This window comes from Lethenteron reissneri, unplaced genomic scaffold (assembly GCF_015708825.2).
Source record: "Lethenteron reissneri isolate LAM-NWPU_2019-01 unplaced genomic scaffold, ASM1570882v1 scaffold_120, whole genome shotgun sequence".
Lineage (NCBI taxonomy): Eukaryota > Metazoa > Chordata > Hyperoartia > Petromyzontiformes > Petromyzontidae > Lethenteron > Lethenteron reissneri.
Genome location: NW_026890893.1, coordinates 894,297 through 917,300, shown reverse-complemented (window position 1 = coordinate 917,300; position 23,004 = coordinate 894,297). Strand labels below are relative to the sequence as shown.

General features: G+C 52.5%; 1 protein-coding gene across 2 annotated transcripts; it reads right to left on the bottom strand.

Moving 5' to 3' along the window:
• Nucleotides 1-524: 524 nt before the first annotated feature.
• RNF185 (ring finger protein 185) lies at nucleotides 525-22,284 on the bottom strand. Of its 2 annotated transcripts, XM_061580669.1 has the most exons (7): nucleotides 22,002-22,284; nucleotides 19,624-19,642; nucleotides 18,719-18,831; nucleotides 15,630-15,684; nucleotides 14,328-14,445; nucleotides 8,887-8,984; nucleotides 525-1,271 (listed from the first exon to the last, which is right to left on the bottom strand). In XM_061580669.1, exons 1-6 carry the CDS (start codon nucleotides 22,220-22,222, stop codon nucleotides 8,887-8,889), a joined length of 624 nt encoding a protein of 207 aa, XP_061436653.1. In that variant the 5' UTR covers nucleotides 22,223-22,284; the 3' UTR covers nucleotides 525-1,271. The 2 variants fall into 2 exon arrangements, with proteins under 2 accessions (XP_061436653.1, XP_061436654.1); XM_061580670.1 differs by lacking the exon at nucleotides 8,887-8,984 and having other exon boundaries at nucleotides 528-1,271; nucleotides 22,002-22,278.
• Between the last annotated feature and the right edge of the window lie 720 nt (nucleotides 22,285-23,004).

Below are 23,004 nucleotides of genomic sequence, written 5' to 3'. Positions count from 1 at the left end.
TGAGTGAGTGGTCACTCTGTGAGTGTGAGTGAGTGCTGAGTGAGTGGTCACTCTGTGGGTGTGAGTGAGTGCTGAGTGGGTGGTCACTCTGTGGGTGTGAGTGAGTGCTGAGTGAGTGGTCACTCTGTGTGAGTGAGTGCTGAGTGTGGTCACCCTGTGGGTGTGAGTGAGTGCTGAGTGAGTGGCCACTCTGTGGGTGTGAGTGAGTGCTGGGTGGGTGGTCACTCTGTGGGTGTGAGTGAGTGCTGAGTGAGTGGTCACTCTGTGGGTGTGAGTGAGTGCTGAGTGGGTGGTCACTCTGTGGGTGTGAGTGAGTGCTGAGTGGGTGGTCACTCTGTGGGTGTGAGTGAGTGCTGAGTGAGTGGTCACTCTGTGGGTGTGAGTGAGTGCTGAGTGAGTGGTCACTCTGTGGGTGTGAGTGAGTGCTGAGTGGGTGGTCACTCTGTGGGTGTGAGTGAGTGCTGAGTGAGTGGTCACTCTGTGGGTGTGAGTGCTGAGTGAGTGGTCACTCTGTGGGTGTGAGTGAGTGCTGAGTGAGTGGTCACTCTGTGGGTGTGAGTGAGTGCTGAGTGAGTGGTCACTCTGTGGGTGTGAGTGAGTGCTGAGTGGGTGGCCGTTCTCATATTGAGGGGGGGGGGGGGAGGGGGCCGCGCCACGAATCCGAAATTTGTACAAATTTTAACAACGAAAGATTATCTGCAGATTAAGCACTCAGTTGGGATGACACAAAGACAGCTGTCACTGGGGATGCCCCTAGGCTATAGACCCACACAGCAGCAGCAATCATCGCGCGCTGCTCCGATAACTCGGGAAGGACCCTTCTGGAAACGAGCCTTGAGTTTGTGGTGAGAGGTGAGTGAGCAGCGTGTGGGATGGTGAGCGAGAGGGTGGGTGAGTGGGTGATTGAGTGGGTTGGTGAGTGGGCGGGTGAGTGGGTGGGTGAGTGGGTTGATGAGTGGACGAGTGGGTGGGTGAGTGGAAGGGTAGATGAGTGAGAGGGCAGGTGAGCGGGTGGGTGAGTTGTTTGGTGGGTGGGTGAGTGGATTGGTGAGTGGGTTTGTGAACAGAGAGTGGGTGGGAGGGAGTGAGTTGTTGGGTGGGTGAGTGAGAGGTTGGGTGAGTGGGTTGGTGAGTGGACGAGTGGGTGGGTGAGTGGTGAGGTGTGGCCGTGCCTCACACAGTGAGGAGCCAAAGGAAGATGACGATGGCGACGATGATGAAGAAGACTTCGTGGAGGTTGTGTGGGGAGAGGAGCAGAGGGGCCGCTCCACCTGCAGAGACACGGAGAAGCAGAGACAGAGACACAGTGACCCAGCGAAATGAACACAGTGACACAGAGACACATACACAGAGACACAAAGACACAGAGACACGTACACAGAGAGACACGTACACAGAGACAGAGAGAGACACAGAGACACGTACACAGAGACACAGTGACACAGAGACACAGAGACACGTACACAGAGACACAGTGACACAGAGACACAGAGACACGTACACAGAGACACAGAGACACGTACACAGAGACAGAGAGACATAAAGAGACAGAGACACAGAGAAACAGAGACACAGAGACATGTACACAGAGACACAGAGACAGAGAGACACAGACACACAGAGACTCGGAGACACAGAGACACAGAGACACAGAAACACAGAGACACAGAGACACAGAGACTCGGAGACACAGAGACACGGAGACACAGAGACACAGAGACACAGAGACACAGAGACACGTACACAGAGACACGTACACAGAGACACAGGGACACAGAGACACAGAGACAAATACACATAGACACATAGAAACATAGACATAGAGACACAGAGACACGGAGACACAGAGACTCAGAGACACAGAGATACAGACAGAGACACAGTGACACAGGGACACAGGGACACGTACACAGAGACACAAAGACACGGAGACACAGAGACGCAGAGAGACACAGAGACACAGAGACACAGTGACACGTACACAGAGACTCAGAGACTCAGAGACAGAGAGACACAGAGGCAGGTACACAGAGACACGTACACAGAGACAGAGAGACAGAGACACGGAGACACGGAGACACAGAGACACATACACAGTGACACAAGAGAGACAGAGACACAGAGACACAGGGAGACAGAGACAGAGACACGTACACAGAGACATGTACACAGAAACACGTACACAGAGACACAGATACACAGTGACACAGTGACACAGAGACACAGAGACACAGAGACACGTACACAGAGACACAGTGACACAGAGACACAGAGACACAAAGACACGTACACATAGACACAGAGACACGTACACAGAGACACAGAGAGACACAGACACACGGAGACACAGAGAGACACAGAAACACAGTGACACGTACACAGAGACTCAGAGACACAGAGACAGAGAGACACAGAGACACTGTGACACAGAGACACAGAGACACAGAGACACAGGGACACAGAGACACAGGGACACAGGGACACAGGGACACAGACAGAGACTCAGAGACAGAGAGACACAGAGACACAGAGACACGTACACAGAGACACAGATACACGTACACAGTGACACAGGGGCACAGAGACACAGAGACACAGTGACACATACACAGAGACTCAGAGACATAGAGACATAGAGACACAGATACAGAGACACGTACACAGAGACACGTACACAGAGACACAGACAGACAGAGACACAGAGATACGGAGACACGAAGACACGGAGACACAGAGACACAGAAACACAGAGACACAGAGACACGTACACAGAGACAGACACAGAGACACAGACACACAGAGACACGTAGACAGAGAGACAGAGAGACATAAAGACATAGAGACACAGAGACACACAGAGACACAGAGACACATACACAGTGCCACAAGAGAGACAGAGACACAGAGACACAGGGAGACACAGAGACAGAGACACGTACACAGAGACACAGACACATTTACACAGAGACACGTACACAGAAATACAGAGACACAGATACACAGTGACACAGAGACACAAAGACACGTTCACAGAGACACAGAGAGACAGAGACACAGAGACACGTACACAGAGACACAGAGACACGTACACAGAGACACAGAGACACAGAGACAGAAAGACACAGACACAGAGAGACACAGAAACACAGTGACACGTACACAGAGACTTAGAGACACAGAGACAGAGAGACACAGACACAGAGAGACACAGAAACACAGTGACACAGAGACACAGATACACAGGGACACAGACAGAGACTCAGAGACAGAGAGACAGACACACAGAGACACAGGGACACAGAGACACAGGGACACAGACAGAAACTCAAGAGACACAGAGACAGAGAGATACAGACACACAGAGACACAGAGACACGTACAGAGACACAGAGACACGTACACAGTGACACAGGGACACAGAGACACAGAGACAACAGTGACACGTACACAGAGACTCAGAGACATAGAGACATAGAGACACAGTTACAGAGACACGTACACAGAGACACAGACACACATACACAGAGACACAGACAGACAGAGACACAGAGATACGGAGACACGAAGACACAGAGACACAGAGACACAGACAGACAGACACAGAGATACGGAGACACGAAGACACAGAGACACAGAGATATAGAGACACGTACACAGAGACACAGACACACAGAGACACGGAGACACGGAGACACAGAGACACACAGAGATGTACATGAGACACAGAGACACACAGAGACAGAGACACAGGGAGACAGAGACACAGAGACACGTACACGAGACACAGAGACACAGGGAGACACAGAGGCACGGACACAGAGACACAGAAACACGGAGACACAGAGTCACATGAATCCGTGAGTACCCCACGCTGTGACCCACATTCGATTCCAGCTCACGGCCAACACCACTGATGATCATCTCAACCGGTCCTGGGCCTCCCCTAGGTCGACTCAGCCTCAAATGAGTACCCGGTGCAGTGGGTAAACACCGCCACTGGGGAGACAAAGGCGGCCGAGCGAGGTGCTAGACACCCACCCCCTTTGTGTGTGCCACAGTGTCGGCCTTCATAGGTGCTGCTACTCGCTACTAACACCACTTGCCCCTACAGCCTGTTAAGGTGTGTGAGGGTGAGTGTGGGTGAGTGTGGATGAGTGTGGGTGAGTGTGGGTGAGTGTGAGTGAGTGTGAGTGACTGTGAGTGACTGAGTGAGTGACTGAGTGAGTGACTGTGAGTGAGAGTGACTGAAGGCGACTGTGAGTGACTGTGTGTGAATGACTGAGTGACTGACTGAGTGACTGAGTGAGTGACTGTGTCAGTGAAGGTGCTACTCGCTAACAAACTTGCCTCCAGCAGTCTGTTGCAGGCTAACAGGGTGGGGGGTGGGGGAGCGGGGCTTTACCTGTTGTACCGGAGCGGTTACAAACAGGTTTAAACCGGTTCAACGTTTACAATGTTCGAGAGCGGTCACTCGAGAGATGCTTTGTGAACTCTGTGGTCAGGAGGATCTTGCCCGGGTTCTGCTCTTACTAAGGCAGCGGGAGACAGAGGCGGCCAGGGAGGGAGGCGATGCTTCTACTGCTGCTGCTGCTCTGAGGTCTCGGGTTGCAGGGGATGCTGAGAGACCCAGAGACCCATAGAGACCCACAGAGACCCACAGAGATCCATAGAGACCCACAGAGATCTATAGAGACCCACAGAGATCCATAGAGACCCACAGAGACCCATAGAGACCCACAGAGACCCATAGAGACCCACAGAGACCCATAGAGACCCACAGACCCATACAGACCCACAGAGACCCATAGAGACACACAGAGATCCATAGAGACCCACAGAGATCCATAGATACCAACAGAGATCCACAAAGACCCACAGAGACCCATAGAGACCCACAGAGATCCATAGAGATCCACAGAGATCCACAAAGATCCAGAGACCCATACAGACCCACAAAGACTCAGAGACCCACAGACACATACAGATCCACAGAAACCCATACAGACCCACAGACACATACAGACCCAGAGACCCACAGAGACCCATACAGATCTACAGAGACCCATAGACACACAGAGACCCCTACAGAGCGACCGACACATACAGATCCACAGAAACCCATACAGACCCACCGAGACCCATACAGACCCACAGACCCATACAGACCCACAGAGACCCACACAGACCCACAGAGACCCACACAGACCCACAGAGACCCATAGAGACCCACACAGACCCATACAGACCCACAGAGACCCATAGAGACCCACACAGACCCATACAGACCCATAGAGACCCATACAGACCCACAGAGACCCACACAAACACACAGAGACATATACTCATAATAAAGGTTTTTGGGTTAGATCGCGTTATTTATAAATGTGTCGCAACCCTTGACCACCCAACACGGCCAATCAGTAAAAATTGTGTCACGTAGACAAAAGAGTTCACTACTTTAGCCCACCGGTGTGTTGAAGAGTGGATCCACAACATTTACAATTTGAGAACGACGTTTCGCTCTAAATTACATCCAGCATCTTCGGGCGATTTGCCAGAATAGGCTCTACTCATGAAGACTGACAGAGACCCATACTCATAAAGACTCACATAGTTAACGTCTCGCCACGTGTGGCGCCCTCGGGGAGAGGATATACACGACACGCTCTCACGCTCACTCACCACACAATCGCTCACTCGCTCGCTCGCCCTGCAAGGCAAATCCAGTCATCCACTCACTCACACCAAAGACGAAGACCCCCCCCCCCCCCCCCCCCATGCAGCCTCAACAGACTGTTTGGTGCAAGTGCTGTTAGCGAGCACCGATGAAGACCGGCACGGCACGCCAGGGGGTGGGTGGCCAGTACCACGCCCGGCCCCCTTTGTCTCCCCAGTGGCGATGTTTACTACCCACCGCTCCAAGTAACTCATTTGAGGCTGAGTCGACCTAGGGGAAGGCCTAGGACCGGTTCGGATAATCGCCGTCACTGGTGCTGGTGGCCGTGAGCAGGAATCCAACTCGGGTCACCGGGTTCGTAGCACAGCGTGGCGTTAACCACGACACTACCGCCCCCCACACACCCTCACACCTCCAACAACAACCGCCATTCACTGCTAGGTGGCGGTGAAGTAACCACGGTGCATGTGCCAGGCCAGGTGGACTTCGTGGCCATGTGAAGTGTGGAAGGGTCGCTGCTGGCAAGAGGTCAAGGAACAGACCCAGGTGCGTGGGTGGGTGTGTGAATGGGTGGGTTGGAGGTGGTGTTCCGACTGGTTGAAAGTCAGCGGCAGGTCCACTCCCACCGGCCACAGCATCCCACGTCCGAGAACGAAGCGGCTTAACCGCAGCCTTTGCTCGGAGGTTCGGAGAGCCGTGTGCCGCTGCAAGGGCGAGTGATGCTCGCGAGTTGCTGAGGAGATGGCATCTGCCGCAGCAGTGATCATAAATCAATCTTTAACTTCATCAAAAAGGTAACTTGCAGCACCCCACCTATCACCATCCTTAAGAGAAAGAACGGTGACTTGATCTCTGACCCCCCAGGAACTGGTCTGCTGAACATTTCTGTGAGAAACTGTGGGCAGGAGAATCCCTCAGCCCAGATGACATCATGGGGCAATGTGGGGATGATCCTGCTGAGATCGCCATGCCTCAAATATCGGCAGAAGTAGCCACCCCTTCCGAGTGGTTGGCTGAGGCGCCATACAGAGTTTGAGACCAGGAAAAGTGCCGGGCAGAGATGATCTCCCAAGAAGACTGCTGAGACAGGGTGGTGTTTGTGTGCACTGCCCTATAGCAACATTATTATAACAGTCTGGACCGCTGGATGAGTTCCGCAGGATTGAAAGGATGCCCTGGTGGTCCCCCGATTTAAGAAGGGGGACCTTACAGACTCGAACAACTACAGGGGCATCTCTCGCCTCAGTGTGAGCCCAGAAAAGGTCCTGGCAAGGTTTATTCAACATCACCTTGCTAGGCAACGCGCTGAGGAGAGGCTTTCGGAGCCCGGATGTGGTTTCAGGCAAGGATGGTCCTGCACAGATTCTCTGTCCGTCTGTGACAGGAAAGGTGTAGGGAATTCCAAACGGACCTACATATCTGCTTTATCGACCTGGTCAAGGCCTATGATATCATAAATAGGCCAGGGCTCTGGGTTATTTTTCGTACTTTCGGAGGCCCAAACCATCTGCTCACAATTATTAAGGACATTTCATGAAGGTGGGCAGGCCCGGGTGAAGTTGCGTGGCCGGGAGTTGGAGCCATTCCCTGTTCAACTTCGGGGTGCGACAGGGATGTCCTCTGGCTCCCACATTATTTAACATAATCTTTGACCACGTAATTCAAGAAGCTTTCCATGGCTGTACTGAAGGAATCTCCATATGGTACAGATACAATGGAAGGATTGATTGATGCCTGGGTGTGATTAAAGGATGGCTCCCTATGTGGTAAACCATGTTACGTACACGGATGATCTAGTGATCATCACTAGATCTATAGATCACTAGATCTATCGATCTAGTGATTGCTGCTGACTGAAAGAAGTTGGAGATGCTCCTGTTCAACCTGGAACATGCCACTATGAGATGGAGCCTTACCATCAGCCCTACAAAAACAAAGCACCTGCCTGGGTATTGTCAAACAATGCCCCCCCCCTTCAACCCCCTCCCCCCCCCCCGAGTGATGAGGCAGTTGTGAAGAGAGTGGAGAAGTTCCATACCTGGGCAGTGTGCTTAGGACAAGATCCTATTAAGCAGCAGAGGTCTCACTAAATCAGTCTGGTGGCATTGTTTTGTCATTGGCTGCGTAACGCTACTTGTGTGGAAGCTACCTGGCCTGTCGCTCTGTACAAGGCTCTGCCCTCCCTTCTCTATACTTGTGAGACGTACAGCCCTCTATAAGGAACATTTGTGCCAGTTAGAAACATTCAGGCTGGCTTGCCTACGATCCATCCTGACTTTGACCAGGTTGGATTGTGTGAAGAGCTCACAGCTGCTTGAAAGATCTGAACGCAGTCCCGTCAGTGAGCTACTCCGGCAGGCAAGGCTGCATTGGCTGGGCAATGTCTCTCACATGACCAGCCACAGCATGCCCAAGCAGCTTTTGTTTGTCTGGATAAAGCGGGCTAAACGGGCACAGCATGGGCGAGAGAAGAGATGGACTGATGCTGTGCAGGAGGATATGGAGCTGAGTGTAATTGCCAATTACTGGTATCAGCGGTGTCAAGATCGGCCTCTGTGGGGGAGGCTCGTGAAGGATGCTACTGGGCAGTTGGAGGCAGTCGCCCTCCAGCAACAACGGAGGGTAGAGGAGTGACGCTCACAACAACGAGCGGAGCGCCGGGTGGCTAAAGAGCAGAAAGTTGGAACAGTGGGGAGGACAGGTGGTGGTGCATCTGCAAGTCATCTCAGTCAGTCGACCCATGGTACCTGATGGATCTGACCCATGACCTCCTGCCAGCAGGGCCTTCAACACTTCAGGTGGCCTCCAAGTGCACCTAGCCTGGCACAGGCGCCATGATGCCACTGCCAATTTGTGGTGAAAGCGGTTGTTGTTGTTGATGGTGGTGGTAGCCATGATAGTGGTGGTGGCTGTGGTGGTGGTGGCCGTGGTGGCTGTGGTGGGGGTGGAGGTGGTAGCGGTAGTGGTGATGGCTGTGGTGGTGGCTGTGGTTGGGGTGGTGGCCGCTGTGGTGGTGGCCGTGGTGGTGGTGGCCGTGGTGGCCGTGGTGGTGGTAGCGGTAGTGGTGATGGCTGCGGTGGTGGCTGTGGTTGTGGTGGTGGCCGTGGTGGTGGTGGCTGTGGTAGTGGTGGCCATGGTGGCCGCTGTGGTGGTGGTGGCTGTGGTAGTGGTGGTGGCTGTGGTGGTGGCTTTGGTGGTGGGGGCCGTGCCTAGGCGATAAAGAGCCAGAACATGATGAGCAGGGCGACGTAGAGGAAGATTCGGGACAGGAACTGCTCTTCGGTGTGCTGCGGGGTTCCCGGGACAGCTACGCACACACAGCACACACACAGCACACGCACAGCACACGCACAGCACACGCATAACACACGCACAGCACACACACACATTTACCCTTACACAGTGTACACACAGCACACACATGCACATTTACCAGTACACAGTGCAAACACAGCACACACACACTTACCCGTAGACAGTACACACACACACTTACCAATGCACAGTGCAAGCACAGCACACACACAGCACGCGCACACACAGCACACACACATTTACCCTTACACAGTGCGCACACACACAGCACACACACCCACTAACCCTTACACAGTGCACACACAATACACACACACCCTTACACTACACAATGCACACACAGTAAACGCACATCCTTACACGACACAGTGCACACACAGTACACACATAGCACACCCACTAACCCTTACACAGTGCACACACGGTACACACATACAGCACATACACACTTACCCTTACACAGTGCACACACAGTACACACACACCCTTACACTACACAATGCACACACACAGCACACAGCACAAACACTTACCCTTACACAGTGCACACACAGCCCACACATCACAGCACACGCACAACACAGACGCTTACCCTTACACAGGGCACACACAGTACACACACACCCTTATACTACACAATGCACACAGTACACATACAGCCTACCACCCACTAACCCTTACACAGTGCACACACAGTACACACACTTACCTTGACACAGTGCACACACAGTACACATACAGCACACACACCCTTACAGTGTACACACAGTACACACACACACACCCTTACACTACACAATGCACACACAGTACACACACCCTGCCACTACACAATGTACACACAATACACACACAGCACACCCACTAACCCTTACACAGTGCACACACAGTACACACACACCCTGACACTACAGAATGTACACATTCAGTGCACACCCACTAACCCTGACACTACACAATGCACACACACAATGCACACACACAGTACACACACCCTGACACTACACAATGCACACAAAGTACACACACACCCTTACACTACACAATGCACACACACAGTACACACACACCCTTACACTACACAATGCACACACACACAGTACACACACACCCTTACACAACACAATGCACACACACACAGTACACACACTGAAAGCCTCTCCTCAGCGTGCCTGGCAAAGGGGCGATGTTGAATCATCCTTGCCAGGACCGTTTCTGGCCTCACACCGAGGAGGGAGATACCCCGGAAGTTGGCGCAATCAGTACGGTCATCCTTCCAATCCTGCGGAACCCACCCAGTGGTCCAGACTGTTATTGTGATGTCATGTAGGGCAGTCTGCACACAAACGCCACCCTTCCCTCAGCATTTCGCTTGGGAGATCATCTCAGAATCTGAATCGCCTTCCGTACTTCCTCAACAGATGGCACTTCAGCCAGCTACTTCACAAGGGGTGACTAATTCCTCCAACATTTGATGCACAGCAGGCCCATCAGGGTCCTCCCCACCTTGCCCCATGATGTCGTCTGGGCTGAGGGATTTCCCCTCCCCCAAGACCTCACATAAAAGTTCGGTAAAACCTGCAGACCTAAGGATGGTGATAGGTGCGGTGCTGCAAGTTATTTTTTTTGATCGAGTTAAAGAGTGATTTGTGATCGCGGGCTACTGAGGCAGGTTCCATCTCCTCATTAACCCGCGACCACAAACCCATCCTCGCAGCACCGCATGGCTCTCCGAACCTCCGAGCAAAGGCTGCGGTAAGCCTCCTCATTCTCTGACGTGGGATGCTCTAGAAGGTGAAAGTGGGCCTGTCTCTTTCTCCCAGCCAGCCATAACACCTCCATGGTCAGTCAGGGTCTCCGCGGAGGTCTGGACTGCATACCCAATGTAGCAACTACAGCTGCATGAGGCACAGTCCTGAACCTCACCCATTTCCCCTCGGCATCAACCCCAGCTGCAAGCGATCTTGACATTCTCAATTGGGAACTTTCATCAGCAATTGAGACCAGGCCGCTGTGGGTTTGAATGGGGTCCTAGATGGACAACCCACCACCGGAGTGGAAGAATGGCAGGTGCATCTTATAGATGATAAGCTGATGGATCAGCGGGCAGATAAGCTCCACGGTAGGTCCTGATATCAAGGACATGAGCCCAAATTAACGGTTACATCACTCGATAGTCCAGCAAATGTTCTTGTTTCGATCCGGCATACATCCATGATGTTGTGTGGATGCGTCGATGCCGGAACAGTGTGTTGATGATTACAGGCCCATGGGCAGCACAGACATATAGCAGCTTCCTCCCATTGTAATCTGACCCATGCCTTCCAATCACTGCAGCCCATGACCCACTCAGGCATTAAAGACACCCAACAGGATGATTCTATCCTGAGGGGGCCACTTTAGCTAGCACCTGGGACAGGAGGTTATAGAAAGCATCTGACACATCGGCCTTGCCTGCGTCCCTCCACTGATGCTCATCTTCGGTGGGGGGTGTAAGCCACCTCCATTCATCGCCTCCCGTTGATGGGGACGTGAACCCACAGTCGGCTGGGACTCGCATCTTACCTCACTTCACCACCACGGCCCCTTCATTCTTTTGTTCAGAAGCAGAGCCACTACCCGTTGTTTGGCAGTCTCCTGCCCCGAGTAGAGGACTGTTCACCCCTCATGGCGACTGGAGCCAGAGCCAGTCCACCGGACCTCCTGAATGCCGCAGAGATCCAGGCGGAAAAACTGGTCCAGCTCCCGACGAGATTCGTGGCAGCCTCTCCTCCGCCGCAGGGAGCGTTCAAACATTCCCCGCGGCCCCGAGGCGCCTCGCTCTGGTGATCTGAGTTGAAGGTGGGGGGAGGTCAGCCCACCCAGAGGCTACCAGCTGATTGTATCGGGCTCTCGGGCTCCCCCCTCACCACCCCCCCACCCCCACCACCCCAACCCCCACCCCCATCCCCTAATGGCATTGCTCACAACCACCACAGCATTCCTGGCTGGAAACTACCAACAACAACAACCGCCATTCGCCACTAAGTGGCGGTGACGTCACCACGACGCTTGTGCCAGGCCATGTGCACCTTGAGGCCACGTGAAGTGTCGAACGCCCGCTGGCAGGAAGTCACGGGGCAGACCCAGGTGCCACGGGTCGACTGACTGAGATGACCGAGATGAGTGGCTGATGCACCACCTGTGCCCCCTACTGTGCCAACTTGCTGTACTTTAGCCACCCGGCGCTCCGCTCGTTGTTGTGAGGGTCGCTCCTCCGCCCTCCGTTGTTATTGGAAACTACCACAACCACCATCACCACCACCACAGCGTTGCCATCTGGCAACCACCATCACCACCACCACCGCATTACCGACCTCCAACCACCACCAAGTCTCTGCCTGGTGCATGGCGCCATCACGCGTGCACTCGCGCACGAGGACGATGGTTCGAACCCGGTGGGCCGCCCCGATTAACACTGCGGCCGTGCGCGTTGAGCACACACAGCTACTCCGCACAGGGACACCTGACACTGGGGGAGCCCCTAGGCTATAGACAGCACAGCAGCAATCATCACTACCCATTCTCACAGCAGACTAACGCAGAGACAGCTGCCACCGAGGGTGCCCCTAGGCTACAGACCGCACAGCAGTGATTATCGCTACCCCTACTGGCAGCAGACTAACGCACAGGGACAGCTGCCACTGGGGGTGCCCCTAGGCTATACACAGCACAGCAGCAGCAGCAGCCAATAGCATCCCGTTCACTGCCAGAGAGATTTCTGTAACTGCGGCCCAAACCGGTATTCAGCAGTTTCCTTCAGTTAAGCAGAAAAAAGAAGATTGTATGTGTGTGCGTGTATCGGTGTGTGTGTCTGCGTGTATCAGTGTGTGTGTCAGTATGCGTGCGTGTGTGTGTGTGGAGAGCGGTAGTATAGGGGTCAGTGCTACGCTGCGCTACGAACCAGACGACCTGAGTTCCATTCCCGCTCACGGCAAACACAGTGTCGATTATCTAAACCGGTCCTGGGTCTCCCCTTGGCCTCAAATGGGTACCTGGTGCGGTGTGTAAACATCGCCACTGGGGAGACAAAGGCGGTCGGGCGTGATGTTGGCCACCCACCCCATGTAACGCGCAGGCTTTCAAAGGCGCTGCTCGCTAACAGCACTTGCCCCAACAGTTTGCTCAAGCTATATGGGGGATCTTTGTCTTTGTGTGTACCAGTGTGTGCGTCAATGTGTGTGTGTGTACCAGTGTGTGTGTGTGTGTACCAATGTTTAACAGTGTGTGTGTGTACCAGTGTGTGAGTGTGAGCGTGGTACCCAGGGCATCTTTGCCTGTGGCTGTGTGTGAGTTTGTTACCTGGGGCATCTTTGCCTGTGGCTGTGTGTGAGTTTGTTACCTGGGGCATCTTTGCCTGTGGCTGTGTGTGAGTGAGTGTGCTACCTGGGGTATCTTTGCCTGTGGCTGTGTGTGAGTGAGTGTTACCTGGGGCATCTTTGCCTGTGGCTGTGTGTGAGTGAGTGTGTTACCTGGGGGGTCTTTGCCTGTGGCTGTGTGTGAGTGAGTGTGTTACCTGGGGCATCTTTGCCTGTGGCTGTGTGTGAGTGAGTGTGTTACCTGGGGGGTCTTTGCCTGTGGCTGTGTGTGAGTGAGTTACCTGGGGGATCTTTGCCTGTAGCTGTGTGTTAGTGAGAGTGCTACTTGGGGCATCTTTGCCTGTGGCTGTATGAGTGTGTTACTTGGGGGGTCTTTGCCTGTGGCTGTGTGTGTGTGAGTGTGTTACCTGGGGTGTCTTTGCCTGTGGCTGTGTGTGTGTGAGTGTGTTACCTGGGGTGTCTTTGCCTGTGGCTGTGTGTGTGTGAGTGTGTTACTTGGGGGGTCTTTGCCTGTGGCTGTGTGTGTGTGAGTGTGTTACCTGGGGCATCTTTGCCTGTGGCTGTGTGTGAGTGAGTGTGTTACCTGGGGTGTCTTTGCCTGTGGCTGTGTGTGTGTGAGTGTGTTACCTGGGGTATCTTTGCCTGTGGCTGTGTGTGTGTGTGTGTGTGTGCTACCTGGGGCATCTTTGCCTGTGGCTGTGTGTGTGTGAATGTGCTACCTGGGGTATCTTTGCCTGTGGCTGTGTGTGTGTGAGTGTGCTACCTGGGGTATCTTTGCCTGTGGCTGTGTGTGTGTGAATGTGCTACCTGGGGTATCTTTGCCTGTGGCTGTGTGTGTGTGAATGTGCTACCTGGGGTATCTTTGCCTGTGGCTGTGTGTGAGTGTTACCTGGGGTATCTTTGCCCGTGGCTGTGTGTGTGTGTGAGTGTTACCTGGGACATCTTTGCCTGTGTGTGTGAGTGTGTGAGTGAGTTACCTGGGGGCGGCCGTCCGTCGTTGATGTTGAAGGCCGTGGCGATGAAGCCGAAGGGGAAAGCGCCGATGCCAAACGACATCTGAAGACCTCCGTCCCCAAAGCCGAACCCTTGGAACCCCTGGGAAGGAGCCGGGGGGGGGGGGGGGGGTGAGGGAGAGATTTTAAACTACTTTTTTATTTTGCCAGGTGAAAGGCCCCGCTAAGATGCTACATAGCTCGTGTTCAGTCGCTGAAATCATCATCATCGCGTGGACATTTATAGCAGCCAGCAAATACTCCAAACACACCATTCTACATACCCACAGAGACCCACGTTTATACAGAGACCCACTCAAACTCAACTAGTTTCATGTTGCCGGATGTAAGGCCCCTCTGAGCTGCTGGGTGGCTCTTTGTACTACGCGCTTTCTTTTAACTCACTCTGCCTGTTGTCGTTGTTGTTGTCATATCCTGAAATCTTGTAACTCAATTTTAACCCACTTCCCAATGTGGTATCGACTGCAAACTTGGTATACTTACGTCATACTGATGACAATACTATATTCTGTCATTAAAACATTTAAATATATATATATTTTTAAACAATCTTTTTTATATGTTATGTTTCAGCTTGGGACTAATTGTCCACGGTCAACTGACGTTGGCTGTAATTGGCTACGGTCCCTTACGTTATGGCAAGCTTCGGGGCTACTTCCTGAAGTCGTGGAGTTCTGCTATTACTACAGTACATTTCATAAAAGCGTGTTAAAAAAAAATAATTTTTAGACTTATTCAGAAGCCACCTGCCCATCACAAATGATACCAGCAGTTTAACCAAGTGGCTATCATCATCATCACCACGTGGAGATTCATGGCAGTAGCCAAATAGTCTAAAACACACGATTCTACATACTCAGAGACCCGTAGAGAGTGTGGATGAGTGAGGGTGAGTGTGAGTGTGGGTGAGTGAGGGTGAGTGATGGTAAGGGTGGGCTAGTGAGGCCGAGTGAGTGTGTGATGGTGAGTGATGGTAATAGTGGGTGAGGGTGAGTGAGTGTGTGATGGTGATGAGTGATGGTGAGGGTGAGTGATGGTGAGGGTGAGTGATGATGAGTGAGTGAAGGTGAGTGATGGTGAGGGTGAGTGATGGTGATGGTGCGTGAGTGAAGGTGAGTGAATGAAGGTGAGTGATGGTGAGGGTGAGTGATGGTGATGGTGAGTGATGGTGATGGTGAGTGAGTGAGGGTGAGTGATGGTGAGGGTAGGTGAGTGAGGGTGAGTGATGGTGATGGGTGTGTGATGGTGAGTGTGAGGGTGTCTCACCCCTCGTGCTTCTGGTTCTGGGCGCTGTCCCTGGGGTCTGGGCGGAGTTTTCTCTCTGCAGAGCAAACGACACCGCTCACCACTCACTCACCACTCACACACCGCTCACCACTCACTCACCACTCACTCACCACTCACACACCACTCACACACCACTCACACACCACTCACCACTCGCTCACTCACCTCTCACTCACCACTCACTCACCACTCACTCACCACTCACTCACCCGACTCACCCACTCAGTGGTGGTGGTTATAGTGGTAGTGGTATGTGGTGGTGGAGGTGGTTATAGTGGTAATAGTTGTGGTGGTTGTGGTTATAGTGGTGGTTATAGTGGCCATAGTGGTTGAGGTGGTGGTGGTTATAGTGGTAATAGTGGTGGTGGTTATGGTGGCTATAGTGGTGGTGGTTACAGTGCCGGTGGTTGTGGCGGTGATTCTAGTGGTGGTGGTTGTGATAGTATGGGGGAGCGGTAGCAGAGTGGTTAGCGTGCTGCGATATGAACCCGGCGACCCGAGTTCCACTCCCGCTCACGGCCAACGCCAGCGTTGTGCAGCAAAACCACGCGGATACGAGGAAGCTGCAAGGGCTGTTGCCGTTCATTAACGCTGTTGCACACAACACCCTCAACTCACCCCAGAGGGCGGTGCTCTCTATCGGGTCCTTTACCCCGGACACTGAACATTGTCTGGTCCTGCTTCAGCTATCCTGACTGGTTCTCTCACTCGGGAAGCCTCTCCCTCAGCTGATCCTTACTGCATATCTAGATTTGAAGCTTTCGTGACTGCAGGGATCCATACTCTTTGGTTCTTTCGGTAAAGTCACATGGGTAGAAAATAAAATAAATCACGACGTTTGCGAGCGCAACGCAAGCGTCCGTCATCAGGTGGGAAGGCGCGGTCTGCTGCTGAGGCAGACTGTTTTGAAAGGTTTGAAATGGGTGTAGCTCAAGGGTCATACAGAAGCAGAGGTCGCAAACGGGTTTTGATTCCTTACCCGTACCCGGCCGCACCAGGGTTGCAAATGGGTACCCGTACCCAGGCGGGTACGGTTACCCGTTCCCTACCCGTACCCTACCCGAAATGAGTGACAAACGGTTACTCACCAGTGACTCACGGCCTACCCGTACCCATACCCGGCCGCACCAGGGTCGCAAACGGGTACCCGTAGCCGGGTATCGGGTAGGGTACGGATATCGGGTACCCGGTTGCGACCTCTGTACAGAAGTGGCCGGGGCTAGTGATGGATTAGCATGAATGCTAATCAGCATTAACGCTAATCCCTCACATTAACATAGCCACTCCCATGCCCTCGTCGAGGAGGCCGCTCTCCTCCTATCTTACAGTTACATGCTCATTCCTTACAGAATTTTCTTTTTGAGACCCCCCCCACCTCCTACACATTCCACAAGTAGTGACTAATCCCATATCTGCATTTTCCATAAATATGCTAAATTCCTCTGCTGACATGCAAATTCCTTTGTCAAGGCGCCCTCCTCCTCTAACCCAGCTTAAATATACGCTGCCAAGCCTGGTGGTGTTCATTCAGACGCTGTCTTGCCGACAGACCTGTTCTTCACCTGAGGACGGCTGCTTGCATTGCGGCCGAAACGTCGTGAGAATTGTATTTTATTACGTTTTATTTTTATTATTTTATTATTTCCCTTCTACGTGACTTTACCGAAAGAACCAAGAAGATGATTCCTTACTGAATGTTCGGGACGCTACTCTCGGCTATTCCCTTGGCTCTCGCACTCGTCTGCCCGGAGCGGGGCTCATCCAACGCCGCCCGGCGACGAGGGGGCAGACCCCTTGCAGCCGATCCTTGTCGTTTATTGTGAAAATTCGGTCACAGTTCCTATGATCACCGTTACATTGCTTTAATGGCTTTATTTTGGTGATTTCGAAAACGCTTTTTTGGTTTGGCCATGTTTGTTTGTTGTAGTACGGCATTAGACTGATGACCTTAATCTAAGTTGTCTTGCGGTTGTTGTTGTTGTTTGACTTGCATCCCACTGGGATTTTTGCACACAGCGTTGGTGTACGGTGCTTTTTCTGCAATATTTTGCCGTCTTTTCTGTTTGCACATAGTCACGTAGTCACTTTAAGATGTTTTCTTCTTCATGGTTTTGTTTTTTGTTTGTTGCGGTTGCACCCGACTCAAGAGCCGAATGGCTCACAGGGCTACACCAAACAAATTAAACTGAAAACTGAAACTGAAACACCACCGGTGACACGACGTGAACCCTAACTGGCAACTCGCTCGCACCCCCCTCTGTTCGCCCGCTCAAGGTTGCTCACACGACTCCTCTACACCGGCAATGATTATTTGAACCGGTCCTGGGACTCTTTTAGGTCGATTAAGCCTCAAATGAGTACATGGGTGCTGTTTGTAAACATCGCCACTGGGGAGACAAAGGCGGCCGGGCGCAGTGCTGGCCACCCACCGCCTCGTGTGCAGTGCTGGCCTTTATAGGTGTTGGCTAACAGCACTTGCCCCAATAGTCTGTTACAGGTTATACGGGGGTCTTTGTGTTTTGGTAGTTATAGTGGTGGTGGTTATAGTTGTGGTGGTTATAGAGGTAGTGGTTATAGTGGTGGTGGTTATAGTGGTGGTGGTTATAGTGGTGGTGGTTATAGTGGTGGTGGTTATAGTGGTGGTGGTTATAGTGGTGGTGGTTATAGAGGTAGTGGTTATAGTGGTGGTGGTTATAGTGGTGGTGGTTATAGTCGTGGTGGTTATAGAGGTGATGGTTATAGTGGTGGTGGTTATAGTGGTGGTGGTTATAGTGGTGGTGGTTATAGTGGTGGTGGTTATAGTGGTGGTGGTTATAGTGGTGGTGGTTATAGTGGTGGTGGTTATAGAGGTAGTGGTTATAGTGGTGGTGGTTATAGTGGTGGTGGTTATAGTCGTGGTGGTTATAGAGGTGATGGTTATAGTGGTGGTGGTGGTTATAGTGGTGGTGGTTATAGTGGTGGTGGTTATAGTGGTGGTGGTTATAGTGGTGGTGGTTATAGTGGTGGTTGTGGTTTTAGTGGTGGTGGTTATAGTGGTTGTGGTTTTAGTGGTGGTGGTGACTGTGAACCTGGGGTCCTGCTGGTTGGCGCTCCCTCGTCCGTAGAGAGGGATCACTTTGTCTCGACTGATGCCAGCCTTGCACACCGGGCACATCTGCCTGCTAGGGCGCGTCTCCAGCCACTACTCACACAGAGACACACACACTCACATATAAACTCACACACAGACTTACACACACACTCACATATAAACTCACACACAGACTTACACACACAGACTCACATATAAACTCACACAGACTTACACACACACACAGACTCACATTTAAACTTACAAATAGACTCACACACAGACTCACATATAGACTCGCATATAGTCACACAACAACAACCGCCATTCGCCACTAAGTGGCGGTGACGTCACCACGATGCTTGTGCCAGGCCATGTGCACCTTGAGGCCACGTGATGTGTCGAACGCCCACTGGCAGGTCACGGGGCAGACCCAGGTGCCACGGGTCGACTGAGATGACCGAGATAACTGGCTGATGCACCACCTGTGCCCCCTACTGTGCCAACTTGCTGTGCTTTAGCCACCCGGCGCTCCGCTCGTTGTTGTGAGCGTCGCTCCTCCGCCCTCCGTTGTTGTTGGAGGGCAACTGCCTTCAACTGCCCAGTAGCGTCCTTCACGAGCCTCCTCCACAGAGGCCGATCTTGACACCGCTGGTACCAGTCATCGGCAGAGTCCACTCAGCTCCATGCCCGTGCCGCGCCCGTTTGGCCCCCTCGATCCGGCCGAACAAAAGCTGTTAAGGCATGCGGTGCCTGGGCATGCGGGCTACATGACCCAGCCAACGCAGCATTGCCTGCCAGAGGAGCTCACCGATGGGACTTTGCTCACTCAATCACCCACTCACCCACACACCCACTCATCTACTCACTCACTCACACTCACTCTCACTCTCCTGCCCTCACCTGATGGAGGCAGGGCCAGCTGTGATGGATCCCCAGGCATCATCCGAAGGGAGGGGGAGGGGGGAGAGTACAAGTCATGGTCTATCCACTGCTGAATGGAGATCAACATGGTGATGTTTCTACACTAAGTTTGACTCAACACTGCCCACAGATTCAACACTGCCCATCGACTAAACACTGCCCATAAAAGGGAAATAATAAAATACCAAAAAAACATAATACAACTTAATTTTATTACGTTTAATTTTTATTATTTTATAAATGTTATTTTATTATGCTTTTTTCCCCCTTTTACATGACTTTACCGAAAGAACCAAGAATATGAATCCCTGCAGTCACAAAAGCTTTAAATAGAAACTGCACATAGACTCAACACTGAACCATAGACTCAACACTGGCCATAGACTCAACACTGCCCATAGACTCAACACTGTCCCATAGACTCAACACTGCCCATAGACTCAACACTGTCCCATAGACTCAACACTGCCCATAGACTCAACACTGTCCCATAGACTCAACACTGCCCATAGACTCAACACTGCCCATAGACTCAACACTGTCCCATAGACTCAACACTGCCCATAGACTCAACACTGTCCCATAGACTCAACACTGCCCATAGACTCAACACTGCCCATAGACTCAACACTGTCCCATAGACTCAACACTGCCCATAGACTCAACAAAACACTGCACATAGACTCAACACTGCCCATAGACTCAACACTGTCCCATAGACTCAACACTGCCCATAGACTCAACACTGCACATAGACTCGAAGTGTATAACGCAGTGTATCGTGTAGAGGCCGACCGAAATTCGTTTTTTTCGTTTCAGCGCCGAAAGTTGGCAAATGACCACTCTCGGCATACTTTCGGTTTTGGTCGAAAGTCAATTTTTAACTTTCGGCCTGGTTTCGGTTTCGACCGAAACTGATATTGACTTTCAGTCGTCAACCAAAGATTTATTTTTAGAAAATAACGCTACTGCTAAGTCTATCAGCCGGTGAGTCGGCGCTAGGCAATCCTATGCGATAGGCTGCATACACACACACACACACGTCAGCAGCAGCTTGTGGTCAGGGGCCGTCATAAATGACGTCACGCACCTAGGGGGGGCAGCGACTACGTTGCGATTCGCGCGCTGCGCTACGAACCCGGCGGCCCGAGTTCGATTCCCGCTCACGGCCGGTGACGACTATTTGAACCGGTCCTGGGCCTCCCCTAGGGCGACTCAGCCTCAAACGAGTAAGTGGTGTGGTGTGTCAACATCGCCACTGGGGAGACAAAGGCGGCCGGCTGTGGTGAATCCAAGTCCCGGGCGAAGTCGGGTAGTAAAGCGAGTATTTCATAAATCTTGTGTTCGGTAACTCCGGTTATACACCTTTCTGTTTCGGTCTTGGTCGAAAGTGAAGTTAAAACTTTCGGTTTCGGCCGAAAGTCGATTTTTTACTTTCGGTCTGGTTTCGGTTTCGGCCGAAACCAGAAATTCAGTTTCGGTCGGCCTCTAGTATCGTGTAGTGTGTAGTGTAGTGTATAGTAGTATAACGTGTAGTGTAGAGTATAGTGTAGTGTATAGTGTAGTGTATAGTGGTGTAGTGTATAGTAGTGTAGTGTATAGTGTAGTGTATAGTGGTGTATAGTAGTGTATAGTAGTGTAGTGTATAGTAGTGTAGTGTATAGTGTAGTGTATAGTGTCGTGTATAGTAGTGTAGTGTATAGTGTAGTGTACATAGTAGTGTATAGTATAGTAGTGTAGTGTATAGTATAGTAGTGTATAATGTAGTGTATCGTGTAGTGTATAGTGTAGTGTATAGTAGTATAAAGTGTAGTGTATCGTGCAGTGTGTAGTATAATGTATAGTAGTGTATCACTGGGGGATTACTCTGCTAGGGATTACTCTGAGGGGATTACTATGTTGAGAAATTACTCTTAATGTCACTCAACGTTACTCTGTGAGAGATTATTCTGGATGTCCCTCCCCATGACTCTATTTATCTGAGGGATTACTCTGAGGTAATTACTCTGAGTGGATGGGTGAGGGGATTACTTTGCAGGGGATTACTCAGATGCATTACTGTGAGGGATTACTTTGAATGTCATCCCCGTTACTCTTGTGAGGGATTGCTTAGGGGTTACTTTGCGGGGATTACTCTGATAAGGGGTTACTCTGCAGGGGATTACTCTGTCACTCCCCGTTACTCTGCGAGGGGATTACTCCGTGAGGGATTACTCTGGCTGTCACTCCCCGTTACTTTTGTGAGGGATTGATCTGAGGGATTACTCTGTGAGGAGATTACTCTGATTAGGGATTACTCTGCATGGGATTACTCTGGATGTCATTCCCCGTTACTCTGCAAGGGGATTACTCTGTACCAGAACAGGTGGCCGCAGAGGCTGATGACCGCATCCCTGGCCACGTCCAGGCAAATGTTGCACTCAAACGTGGGGTCCGCTCCTCCTCCTCCTCCCTCGGCTCCCTCTTCACCTCCTCCACCCCCTCCACCTCGCCTCGCCGCCTCCACCTCCTCATCTGTTGCTGCTGCTGCTCCTGCTTCTGCTGTTGCAGCAGCAGCCGCTTCCGCTGGGCCCGACATCGCCTCTCCACCTCGTCTCCCTCCTCGTCTCCCACCTCCTCACCACCTCCTCCTCTTGTCCCACCTCCTCCTCTTGTCCCACCTCCTACGCCTTCCCCCACCTCCTCCACCACCTCGTCTCCCCCACCTCCTCCTCCACCTCGTCTCCCCCACCTCCTCGAGAGATTTTTTGTATTAAGCTGCCGTGCTGAGTTGCGAAGCTCAAGAAGCCGCCATCTTACGTAGGGGGTGGGGTTCACCGCGCGCCCACCCGGCTCCGTGATGTTAAAGGGACTCTGACGTCATCACCCTCCCACCCCGAGCGCGCGCCCCCACAGCCGCTCGCTGATTGGAAGCGGAGTCACCCCTCCCCTCACCCCCACCACACCCCCCCACGCTGAAGTCACTCACCCCGTGCCAAGATGGCTCCCCCGAAAGCGACCGTCGGCGGTTAGTGACGTAACGCGAGGGTTTAATACGCGTGGTCCAATAGGGAAGCGGGGAGCTGAGGGGAGGGGCTGTGGGGAACTGAGGGGTTGTGGGGGACTGAGGGGAGGGGCTGTGGGGGACTGAGGGGAGGGGCTGTGGGGGACTGAGGGGAGGGGCTGTGAGGGACTGAGGGGAGGGGCTGTGGGGGACTGAGGGGAGGGGCTGTGGGGGACTGAGGGGAGGGGTTGTGAGGGACTGAGGGGAGGGGCTTTGGGGGACTGAGGGGAGGGGCTGTGGGGGACTGAAGGGAGGGGCTGTGGGGGACTGAGGGGAGGGGCTGTGGGGGACTGAGGGGAGGGGTTGTGAGGGACTGA